Source organism: Capricornis sumatraensis, chromosome 1 (assembly GCF_032405125.1).
Source record: "Capricornis sumatraensis isolate serow.1 chromosome 1, serow.2, whole genome shotgun sequence".
Classification (NCBI taxonomy): domain Eukaryota; kingdom Metazoa; phylum Chordata; class Mammalia; order Artiodactyla; family Bovidae; genus Capricornis; species Capricornis sumatraensis.
In genome coordinates this window covers 223,028,537-223,040,569 of record NC_091069.1, presented here as the reverse complement: position 1 = coordinate 223,040,569, position 12,033 = coordinate 223,028,537, and the positions used below count along the sequence as shown (strand labels likewise).

The window sequence follows — 12,033 nt, the reverse complement described above, 5'->3', positions numbered from 1 at the left end:
CTTTCTTTGTGCACCATCTTGTATGTATTGAACTCCTTTTCTCCCCATCTCAGCCCCCTCCCCACTCTCCCATCAGTCTGCACCAGGCAGGTTTGTACCTAAGTTGGGCTAGCTAAATCCTCTACATCCTGCAGTTTTGAGAAGCAGTCCGTTCCTCCCATGGGCAAGCAAGAACCTTTTATTGTAGTGGGATAGCTTCAGGGAGAAGGTTTGAGGATATAGGTTTTTCCATTGAGGAGCCTGTCACCTTTGACTTTTAAGTCCAGATTCCAGTGGGTCACTTTAAAGGTGTGCACCTTCATCTCTGGACTTGGCTGGAGTTTTTACAAAGCAACCTTTGTTGCATCTGTTTTACGTAGTGGGTTCCCACTCATTCTGATAAAAGGAAAGAATGTAGTAAGGAAAATAAGCTTTCACAAAATTAAAGGATGTATATAATATTTTTATATGTATGTGTATATTAGGGTGTAAGAAAAGAATGTAGTAAGGAAAATAAGCTTTCACAAAATTAAAGGACATATATAATATTTTTATATGTATGTGTATATTAGGGTGTGTGTCTATAAGTTTTATATTTATACTATACTTATGGAAATTCATTAAAAAGAATGAAAAGTTCTGTATTTGCATAGGCCTTTTGTAGCATGCCGACTAACGGATGCATATAGACCAAGTGTGTTAGAGAAGGAACTTGGTGTATTTCCTACAGTGGTGTTTGAAACCTTCTAGATCTGCCGTGATAGGTTTAAACTAGAAAATGGAGATGTTTTTATGAAGATTTGGGAGACAGAATGATTGGGAAGGAACTTAGTTTTGAGAGGACCTTATAGTGTATTGATTGCAGTCAGTACTTAGGTCTTGAGTATGTGAGGCATGGGGATGAAAGATGAAGGGAATTCTAAAGCATCAGTTAGAGAGTGTGATCCCTGCTGGGTGGTGGTGTGGTGTCCAGCGTCTTGAGCAGGCTACGTGAGAGATGTGACATTTGAACTGGGCCCACATTCGAAAACAGGTGACTGGGGAAGATCCTGTCAACAGAGCATCATAGACGTGAGAGAAGCACCTTGAGCTCGCAGTGCGGATCATGCTGGATAGTATTTGAAATGTTTTAATTCCCAGCTAAGGAGTCTGACCTTAATTCATTAAGGATTGCAGATCCATTGAAGGTTTTAGAACCATGAAATTGACATTGATTGATTCCATAAACACTTACCCGGAGTGTTGGGTTAGGCATTGCAGCTCAGCTGAGGTAGAAGCAGGGCCTGACAGTAACAGTTAAGGCCTAACCTTTAGTTTCCTTTCTAAAAACTCTTCATCCCAATAATAATGAGTACTAATGATGATGATGGCCACTTATTGATCAACTTCTGTGATGCATGCACTGTGTAAAGTAACTCATCTGGATAGTTGTTGACCTGGGTGTATTATTGAGTTCTGTTGTAGAGATGAGGTTGAGATTGAGTGGAGGCCAGGTGCCTTGCTCAGGGGTGGAGCTAGGATTGGACCCAGGGCCGACCTCTGCCAAAGGTCATTCTGCTGGTAACCCTTAGTGTGGCCCTCTGTTGCTTCTCCGCAGTGTCACACTGCCAAGACACTTTTTCCATGAGCGTTGTTACATTTGGGGTGCTCTGTGTTTGCCCCCACGGTGAATGCTTGTCTTCTGCTGAGCTCCCAGTTCTCTTGGTAATACTGCAAGTATTCCAGGCCCTAGGGGGTCATTTTTAATGTAACTTGACATGTCTCTGTTCTCCCCTATTATGTATTGTATTTATCAATTTGCATATTTTCATGTACTGGAGTGGAGCATCTCACACCTGCTGTGTTCTTCTGGTTTACCTGTGTGACCTTGAGTTGTGCCTACAGCTCCTGGATTGGTTAGACGATAGGCTACCATAGGGTGAACTGCATGGCCTCTGAGACCCCTCCTGTTTGGGGGTTAGGCATCAACAAAAAACAGTGGCTACAGGATGCTAGGGAGAGCAGCATCAGAAGGATGAGTTGGTCATTCTTTTTAATACTGACCCCTGACCCCACTCTCAGTAACATTCATGTTTGTAAACTTTCTAATAATCTGACTTCGTGGCCTTGAGTTCTACTTGATATCAGTGAACTAGAGATGTGGCCATAGCCTCAGAGTTTTAGAACTGGTGCACTTTCAAAGCAACTTTCTGCATCCTTTCTACCTTTGAAACCTCCCCACCTCCCTCCCCCAACGATCTTCCTTAAGATCTCTAGCCATTCCTATTTTCTTGGTATCACTTAGAACTGAGTCCCCACTGCAGACCAGTTAAACCAGAATCTGATGGGATTGGGCTGAAGATACTGGCATTTGGTAAAATGCACCCGCCCCGGGTGATGGCGTGTGCATGCAGGCCTGAGAATCACTGTTTCTTGCCACTGCTGCCCCCATTTCTCCCTTTTAATGACCAGTCCTAATTCAGCTTGAGAGGGGTTAGTGAATCTGAATAATTTTAAAGAGTTCAGTACTTGTGGCCATTTTTTATTTTTTGTTTTCAATTTTTAATGAAAATTTTGTGTGCATCCTAATTTTTATACTAGTTCACGCTAGACTGTCGTAGGGCCCAGATCTCCAAATCTGTCTCATTGATGTGATAGCTTAACATCAGTTAAATATGGTGAAGTTAAAATATATGACCAAGCGGTCTATATTTGAATTCTGTTTGAATTTTTAAAGGTATTCAAATTGTGGAGTAATATCTTCAGCAATTAAAAAAAAAGATGCATGTATGTTTAAACAGTCAAGCACACAAGGAAAAAACCTGAAAAGATACAAAGCTATTAAATGATTGAGATTTTTTTCTAGGCATATTTGCATTAAAATTTTTCTATAGTGAGCGTGTGTTTCTTCCATATTTTAATAAAAACAATCTTGAAAATATACCCGAGACAAAGTAGGGGGTGTGTGAATATGTGTGTTATTTTTAGCTCTTGAGGCTAAACTATTCTGAGTATTGAGAATAGTACCATACTGAGAGTGAGTTAATAGCAAGGCTTGGCACACAAAAGCTAGGATTTGGATCCTTGTTATTTTTGTTTTTGCTTATTATAGCTAAGCTAAACTTGTCTCATCTGGTGGTTGGCATTTTGCTTTGTTGAACAAGTGATGATTAGTCCATAACAGGGGCACCAGAAAATGATGACACTAATAATTTATTGTTTGGTTTTTAATGACGATGGCGTAATTTTAATAACAATATCTGTTATTGATGGTGCTTTCTAACGAATGATTTATACTAGGAACAGAATGTTGACCTAGTGTCTGTTCATCTTTTGGCATTGGCTGATTACTGAAGCAATGCTTACTTAACATGTGCATTTGAATTTCAATTTTAAATAAGACACAATTAGAATAAGTAGTTTCAACCAAAACCTAACGGTAGTTATCTCCGGGTTCTGTTGTCAAGTAATTTTAGTAGTGCTTAAAAAATAAAAACAAAACACTCAATTTCTAACAGATGTTTATTTCTACTCTTACCTTTGTTAGAATAGGTTCCTTTAAAATTGAGAAGGTTGGAGAACCTATTGCTGAAATAATGAGAAAACAGCATTGTGCGGTGATGTTTCAGGAGGACGATTTCTTCCGAAATGCTGTTTCACTAATCCTTGGGGAAATTTGGCTGTGAGCATGCAATTATTACATTTTTATCCACAGAATGGGCTAAAGTTGGCACCATATCCCTCATGGTTGCCAAAGGCAACCCATTGATTTAATTTGTGCCCCTGTGGCAGATACTTTTGAGTAATTTCAGTGATTTTTTTTTTTTATGCTACAGTCTCCTACCTTTTGTCACGCACTGCTCTTTCTGGCTGAGTCCTGAGGCATCTTGTGTTGGTTGGGGAGAGCAGAACGATCGGAGGCCCAGATGATGGTCTGAGGTGGCTGCTCTGGTGTCCCTGGCAGGGGTGGAGGTTGGGCGGTGCAGGTGGGAGTGCCGCCTGGGGCTGGCCCGTGGGGATGGCCAGCCCTTCTACAGATGGACAGAGACAGAACACCTCTTAATTAGGCATGTTTGAACCATGCCCTAGAGCCTGGAAAATGTACCCCAAGAGAACTGCATTTGGGGAATTTTGAACTTTTTTGGAGTAGAACTGTGATTTTTAAAAATATTTGTTTTAAAAAAGTTTTACTGAAGTATAGTTGGTTTCCAGTGTTAATTTCTGCGTACAACATAGTGACTCAGTTATTTGTATATGAAGTGTCAGTCACTCAGTTGTGTCTGACTCTGCGACCCCGTGGACTGTAGCCCGCCAGGCACCTCTGTCCATGAATTCTTCAGGCAAGAATACTGGAGTGGGTTGCCATGCCCTTCTCCATGGGATCTTCCCAACCCAGGAATCGATCCCAGGTCTCATGGATTGCAGGTGGATTCTTTACTGTCTGAGCTACTGGGAAAGCTACTCCCTATCCCCCCCCCCCCCCCACAACACACACACATACCACACACACACACAACTTGTCCATTATGGTTTATCACAGGATATTGAATATAGTTCCCTGTACTATACAGTAGGACCTTGTTTATCCATTCTGTATATATAGTAGTTTGCATTTGCTAATCCAAAACTCCTAATACATCCCTTCCCCATCCACCCCCTTCCCACCTTGGCAGCCACAAGTCTGTTGTCCATGTCCTGAATTATGATTCTTGAATTACCTCCACTGTTGTATTTCATGTTTGTGTCTCTGATATTTTTAATTTAAATGTGGACACCTCTTCTCCTAGGTTTGGGGTCACAGAGGCAGAAGGGGAGAGCTGGCTGACGTTGTTGCTGGGCGATGGGGCGGCCATGTCACACTGGTGCACATTACTTAAGGGCTTTGGCATGGGTGTACTTTTCTCAACAGTGCTTATATATGTTTGCCAAAGCCATTTTTGTGTAATAGATTTTTGTTTTATAAGTACACTCTTAACCAGAAAGAGGGAGGAAAAGTAGATTCTTACATTCATTGTATCTGGAAATGGCTTCTTTTTTTAAAAAAAATGCAGAGTGGACGCAAATATCTACCAGGTATCTTCGAGAGCAGTTGGCCAAGATTTCCGACTTCTACCACCTGGCTTCCAGCGCAGGCGATGGCCCTGTCCCTGTGCCACCCGACGTGGAGCAGGCCATGAGGCAGTGGGAGTACAACGAAAAGCTGGCATTCCACATGTTCCAGGTAAGCTTCCTACGAAACTCAAGACTGAGAGCAAGTTCCTTACACTTCAGTTTTTGGGGGGCGTTACATTATATCATCATCATATGAACTAGTGCGTTCAAAGAAAGCCATCCAGCATAGCTCTGAATTTGTATCAAAGGTGACACCTTTGCCCCGAGATGACAGCTTCCTATTATACATATTGACGCCAGCATTCAGTGATGTCAGCTCTTTTAATGCCATTAATTGCCTTACAATGGCACTATTAGATATAATCCTCCCAAGCCATTTGACTTTACATAACTTGGAGATATTTATTCAAATAATTTTTTATGCTGATGCTTCGTATCTTATAGTAGATTTTCTTTAGAGCTTAGTTATTCTGAAAGGTCATCTTAATTTTGTTTGGCTGCAGATTAAAATATGGTTGAGAGGATGGGTAATACATTGAGGACTGATTAAAACTCCCATCCTGAGGCACTGATGTACATCATACTGACCAGAAGATGGCACTTGTGCTGTTATTTGCCTCAATCTTTACTCTTGGTGAGAAGGAAGGACAAATGTATTCAGCTGAAGTTGTATTGTCACGATAGACTTTCATGACCTGTTATTGTGATGGGGTGGGTGGGTAGAAAGGATGTGTGGTTTCTAAATTTCTACCCTTAGAACTTTAATTATAATTTCCAGGTGGTAAGCAACTTTTTCTAAGAGCTCAAAGTAGGAAACAAGCCTGGTCCTTTAGGAGTTAGCTTTGTTAGTTTTAAATCAGTAAAAACATAATGCTTACAAATCCTAGTTTCATTTAGCAGAGGACTCCTTCCCTGCCTGCTCTGAGCTATTATTGAGCTGAGGATTTAGCCTGTCTCTTTGAAAAGGTGTCTCTAAGCATGCTAAGTATTTTTGAATGATTATTTTTTAGGAACATGGAAATCAGTATCTCCTTTATAGGAAGCAGTTAGGTTCTAAATGGATGAATCTAACCTTAATGTTAACATTTAAAAGTTAATTATATTTTAATTCATTGTAATCTGAAGTGTGAAACTGACTGGAGTGTATGTGTGTGCAGACATTCATACGCATAAGTAAGGGTACGGGTGCATAACAAAAGCATCTTGAGGATGAACATTATGTCATCCTTGGAAGTCATGCTTATGGAGATTCTCTCTTTTTTTGAACCTTGCATTCACCATCTCTTAATCCTTAATGCAAAGTTCCATTTTATTTATTTCTTTAACATGAAGTTTACTTTATTGGTCTGATAATTTTAAATTGCACTTTATCCTGTAGCTAAACTGTTAGCTGAAACATTAAAAAAATTAGAAATCACCAATAAAGGGAATCCTTTGGTGGTCCAGTGGATAGGACTCCCTGCTTTCACTGCCAGGACACGAGCTTGATCCCTGGTTGCGGAACTAAGATCCCTTGGTGCAGACAAGAAAAGAAATTAGCAATAAGTGAAAACTTTGATATCATGAATGTGGTGTCACTGTAATGTTTTAAATACATAAACAGTAATTTAGCAGTATATTTTAAAATGCATTGTCGATAATCATGGTAGTGGACCGCTGGTTATATGGTCCATAGATACATCAGAGTTGCTAGGAACAAAGTAGGGCTTCATTTTAACTACTAAGATTGTTACCAGAATGACCATAAAAGTTTCAGTGACTTTAAACATAACTTTGTTTTTATCTTTGTTTGTTTTACATCTTATTGGAGTATAATTCTTTACAGTGTTTTATTTCTATAGTACAGCAAGTGAATCAGCTTCACACACACACACACCCACACACACACACACACACACACACACACCCCTCCCTTTTTTGGATTTCTTTCCCATTTAGGTCATTTGTTTCTGTCTTGACTCTTTTATGATGTGAATCATAAAGCTGTAATATGACATTAAATTTATGTGTACATAGAATGTCATAAAGAAGTATTTATTTGTGTGTGTGTATATATGAAGGCAATAGATGAAAATGTTAACAGTGCTTATTTTAAGGGGGGCCATACCAACCCTGTGGAACGGTTTTGAAATTTGTGGGAATGTTGTTTTTAGTGTAGTTATGTCAGAAGTTTATATATCATTTTATTATAAATTCCTTTCATTTCTTATAGGCCCTTATATTGATTTTTAAAGTTATATTTTGTAGGTGGGTTATGGTATCTGAAATTCCTTTTAGGATAGCAAAAGAGGCTACTAGAGGACCTTGGCTCTGATGAGGTTATCAGCCTCTTTTGGAGATGATGGTATGATAGGTGCTTTGTTCTTTGTAGTGGTCAACATTGGCCAAGTTTCCTCCTGTGAGTATGAGTTCATCAGTTCAGTCGCTTAGCTGTGTCCGACTCTTTTGGGCCTCATGGACTGCAGCACACCAGTGTACTATGAGTTCTTAGTGTACTGAAATTTAGCCAGGTACTTGACATGCCCTGGGAATCTGGGCATTCCAAATTTTCCTTCTTGTAGGAATTAATTTTTATCAATTTAGAATGAGGGAGGTATGCAGAAACAACCCCAAAAAACCTCCAAGCCAACTGTGCAAAATAACACCAGTTATTTTCATTCTTTAGAATTTCAACTTTCACCAATGAGACTGCTTTGCAACAAGGAAAACAATAGTAAAATTATACTTACACATAAAGATAAGAGTGTGGGTTTTTTTTTTTTTTTTTGAATTTTAGTTGGTTTTGCTTTAACATTATCAGTGTAATTTTTCTTTGTTCATTTAAGGAAGGAATGCTGGAAAAGCACGAATATTTGACATGGATTTTGGATGTGTTAGAAAAGATCAGACCAATGGATGATGATCTTCTTAAACTCTTATTACCACTAATGCTGCAGGTATAGTACATGTAATCGTGAGCCAATTGATTTTATGGGCAAGGAATGAGTCTGGTAAGAATGAAGAGGTAAGTAGAGGTGGCTTTTTTGAAATGGAAGGAGGAAAGATCTTAATGCTACAACACTCGAAGTGATAAGAGGCTTTTGTGTAAGTTGTAAAGGTCACTTGTACTAGCCATGTGTCCCTCTCAAGTATTCTCACTCACGTGAATTTCCCTCGTCCCTGAGCTGAGCAAACAGCTCTTTAAATACTGTCTCCTTCACATAGATCTCTGTGAAAACAAAACCCATTATCTCTTTTTAGGGATATAGAGGATCTTCTACATTCTTTTAATATTCTTTGAGCCCCTCAGGGTGGGAACATCGTATTTTCATGATTGTCCTAAGGTGTGTTAAAATTTAGGCTGTCTGGATGAAATTTATTTAAAGAAAAATTCCTGGAAAAGTAATTCATATATTTGACAATTCAGGCAATACGGAAGAGTGTCCAGTGAAAAGTAGCCAGCCCCTTCCAGAGACCACACCATACTGGTGATCTGTGTCTTCCCCGAGACGTCGGTACCTGTGATGCCTGCTCTAGGAGCTAGCCAGCCATGACTCGTGAACCCTTGAAATGTGACAAGTTCACGTTGTCATGTGCTCTTTGTTTGAAGTGCCCACCAGGCTTCAGACCTGGTATGGAAAAAGTGGTATATAATATCTCACTAATACTTTTGTGGTGACAACATGTTGAAATGATAGCACTTTAGATTTAGGTATAGTGGGCCAAATAAAACACATCTTTCTTTTAATTTTATCTGTGTGTGTGTGTGTGTGTGTGTGTGTTTGCCACCCAATGGATACTGGAAAATTTAAAATTACATATGTGGCTTGCATTATATTTCTCTTGGACAGCACTGGTCTGTATTAGTACTTCTGAAAGCTTTTGTTTTTGTTTGTAATGATGAGAAGCCTGTATTATAATGGTCATCTCACCGAGTAGCCTGAGACGTGACTGAAGGCTGGTGTCCTTGTGTTCCTCAGTATTCAGATGAGTTTGTCCAGTCGGCATACCTGTCCCGTCGTCTCGCCTATTTCTGTGCCCGGCGTCTGGCGTTGCTGCTGAGCGACAGCCCCAGCCTCCTTGCCACCCACTCGCCCCATGTGATAATAGGCCCAAACAGCTCGAGCATCGGGGCCCCCAGCCCCGGGCCCTCTGGCCCCGGCATGAGCCCTGTGCAGCTGGCCTTCTCCGACTTTCTTTCCTGTGCACAGCATGGCCCCCTGGTTTATGGACTTAGCTGTATGTTGCAGGTAAGTCCTCGGCCCTTCCTGCTTTACACCCACATTCTGTGCAGCAAACAGCGGACTTGGGGGTGATGCTTCAACTGTCACGTCACAACTCTAGTTTTATCCTGGTCTAAATAACTGATAGATGGAAGTTTCCTGTTCTTGTATCCCTGTGTTGGATCACAGACGCGAGAGGATTCGTTGCTTCTGTCTAGATGGCTATCATAGTTCTTTATTGGGGCTGTTCTATGATTGAAAAATTGTTCAGGGAACCCATGGAATAAGTCAGCTGTGTTACTGTCCTTTGGGGAAGACAGCTTCACCATGAAGCATTATGTAGCTTCCTCAGTCTGCAGCTTGAGATGGTTGCCTTCGTTTAAGATCTGAATAGTTTTCTCAGACTCTCTTTACCTGCCCAGCATCATTGCTTGTGTTGTCCAGGAGGATGTCAGCCACTGGCCCAGTGCTGACAAGAGTGAGATACAGCCCTGTCCTAGACCTGGGAGCTCAAAGATCAGTGTTCAGGTCACATTTCTTAGGCTCCTACTAATGTCTCATGCTCTTTAGTAAAGGGCTTTGAGAGTCCATGTGCTGAGATGAGGGAAGGTTGGTGGAGGGATGCTCACTCAGGGGGCTGATTTGAGAAGTGGAATTCAACCTAGAATTCAGGGAGGTTTTCTGAAGGAAGTGGTCTGGTCTAGCACTTATCATATTGGTTTAAAACAAACAAACAAGGTGTAGACTGTTCTTGGCAGAGGGAACAGCGTGGAGAAAGGCCCGGAGGGTTGGTAAGTCATCTTGTGGGCAGGTTGGCTTTCTTGAAACATAAAGTGTGAAATGTGTTGGGGGTCAGGGATAGAAGACCCCTTGTGGGCCTTCTAATTAGGAAGTCATTGGGAGGTTTTATGCCCGGAGTTTTATGGTCAGTGTGTGGCTTGTTAGATTGCTTTGGCCACAGTAGAGGGAAGGTCTTTGGGAGTGGGGAGGATAGGGGAGAGAGAGACAAGGAAAAAGTTAGTTTGGATGAGTCTGTGTAAGTTCAGTTTTGGACTGTCTTATCTCCAATTGATATGTTTAGGAGATGGTTGCATGTCTGATTCTGAAGACGGGGGCAGACCACAGACCAGGGGTATGGATTTGGGCCACTTAGGGCCTCTTGGCTGGTCAAGAACTGGAGAGGGAGCGATCTCCTAAAGAGTTAGTAGTGAGGGATGATCTGTGGCCCAGAGGGAACAAGTAGGTAAGAGATAGCAGGGGGGAAGATCCCAGAGGTGACCAGGGAAGTTTGGCCAGGCTGGAGAGAGAAGAGTGAGGTGGGAGAGTACTGTTATCGAAACAAAGATGATGAGACTGTTATGGTCATAATTCAGTTGTAATGATAGCAGTAGCATTTATCGTGTTCTAGGCACTCTTCTGGGATGTAGGTATATTGCATCCTTTAGTTCTCAGAATCATCCTATGAGAAGGGAGCCAATATCATTCCAGTAACAGGAATAATGCGGTGGTGGCACAGGTCACACAGCAAGTAAGAGGCGAACCTGGAAATTGCACCCAGTTGGGACCCAGGGTTCACACTCTTAACCCCATGCGGGACTGCCTCTGTGGGCACTGCAGGAGGTTTCAAGAGGAGTGAGTAGTGCACAGTGCCCAGGTGATTGGGGAGGTCTGATAAGGAGATGACTGAGACTGACATGGTGGTTGAGATGGTCAGTGAATGATAGTGAGGAGTCATGGTAAGGTGTGGGTTGAGGAACGTTGGAGATTTGAGAATCATTCCTGTGAAGGGAAGAGAGTTTGGTGCTAGGTGAGTGGAGATTTAAAAAAAATTTTTTTGTTTTTTGATGGGCAAGCCTGAACATATTCCTAAGCTAAGGGTACACTGGTAGAGGGGAGTCCGAGACTAGGAGCGGAGGACTATTGGATGGATCGGTGCCCTGGATACCAGAGGCTTTGGAATTAACACAGGGAGCTACTTCCCCATGGACAAGAGACGAGAAGAGGAAGGCAATGGGATGAGGACCAGTGAAGACCAATGCTCCTGCTGGTGGGCTTCAGGGCCTGAGTTTCATATATGCCATTTGGTTTCCATGAAGATGTCTCCTAGGCCTCAGAGTTTAGTTTTTTAATCATTAATTTTGCATTTTAGAAGAGAAAGACTGCATTCATTCTCTGAGCTGGTATAGTTGAGTAGCAGAAGAGCGTACTGGGGAAGATGCCTTCTAGAATCATTACCGCCCTGATTGTAGCCTCTGCTCTGCCAGGTCGTAGCTTTCACGTTGCGCCTCTGTTTCCCCATGTGTGGATGGAGGCTGGGGACAGTTCTTACACTGTCGCTTCCAGGACAGTGTTCAGCACAGGGTGTGTGCTTAATTTAATGAGAACTGTAATAATTATAGTATTATAGAACTATAGTACTTAATTTAATGAGAACCTAATCCATAGTTAGGATTAGTGAGTGTAGTGCTTCCAGGCCTGAAATCACCTTGGGCTGGTCGCTCATCTCCTCCGTGGCTTCCATTCCTTTTTGGAACAGTTGGGAAATATCGCTTCCTACTGCTTGGGGTGGTTGTGATGTGTAAGTAAGTTGGTCACAGAAACTGCTTTGTGCAAGCTGACAGAGTAAAAAATGTCTACAGGGGTCCAAGGTTGGGGTAGGCAAGCTATAACCTGAAGGCCAGGTCCAGCCTATAGGCTAAGAATAGGTGTTATATTCTTTAAACAAAAAGGAAGAGTAGGTAACAGGGACTTTAGGTGGCCT

General features: G+C 41.7%; 1 protein-coding gene across 2 annotated transcripts in view; it reads left to right on the top strand.

Moving 5' to 3' along the window:
* The window catches only part of MED12L (mediator complex subunit 12L), a 353,727-nt gene that overhangs the window by 68,024 nt on the left and 273,670 nt on the right, over positions 1-12,033 (top strand). For both annotated transcript variants that reach the window (XM_068984811.1, XM_068984801.1), the window contains exons 5-7: positions 5,010-5,179; positions 7,896-8,006; positions 9,030-9,299. In XM_068984811.1, coding sequence (XP_068840912.1) covers positions 5,010-5,179; positions 7,896-8,006; positions 9,030-9,299 — 551 coding nt within the window. The remainder of the gene's footprint in view (positions 1-5,009; positions 5,180-7,895; positions 8,007-9,029; positions 9,300-12,033) is intronic.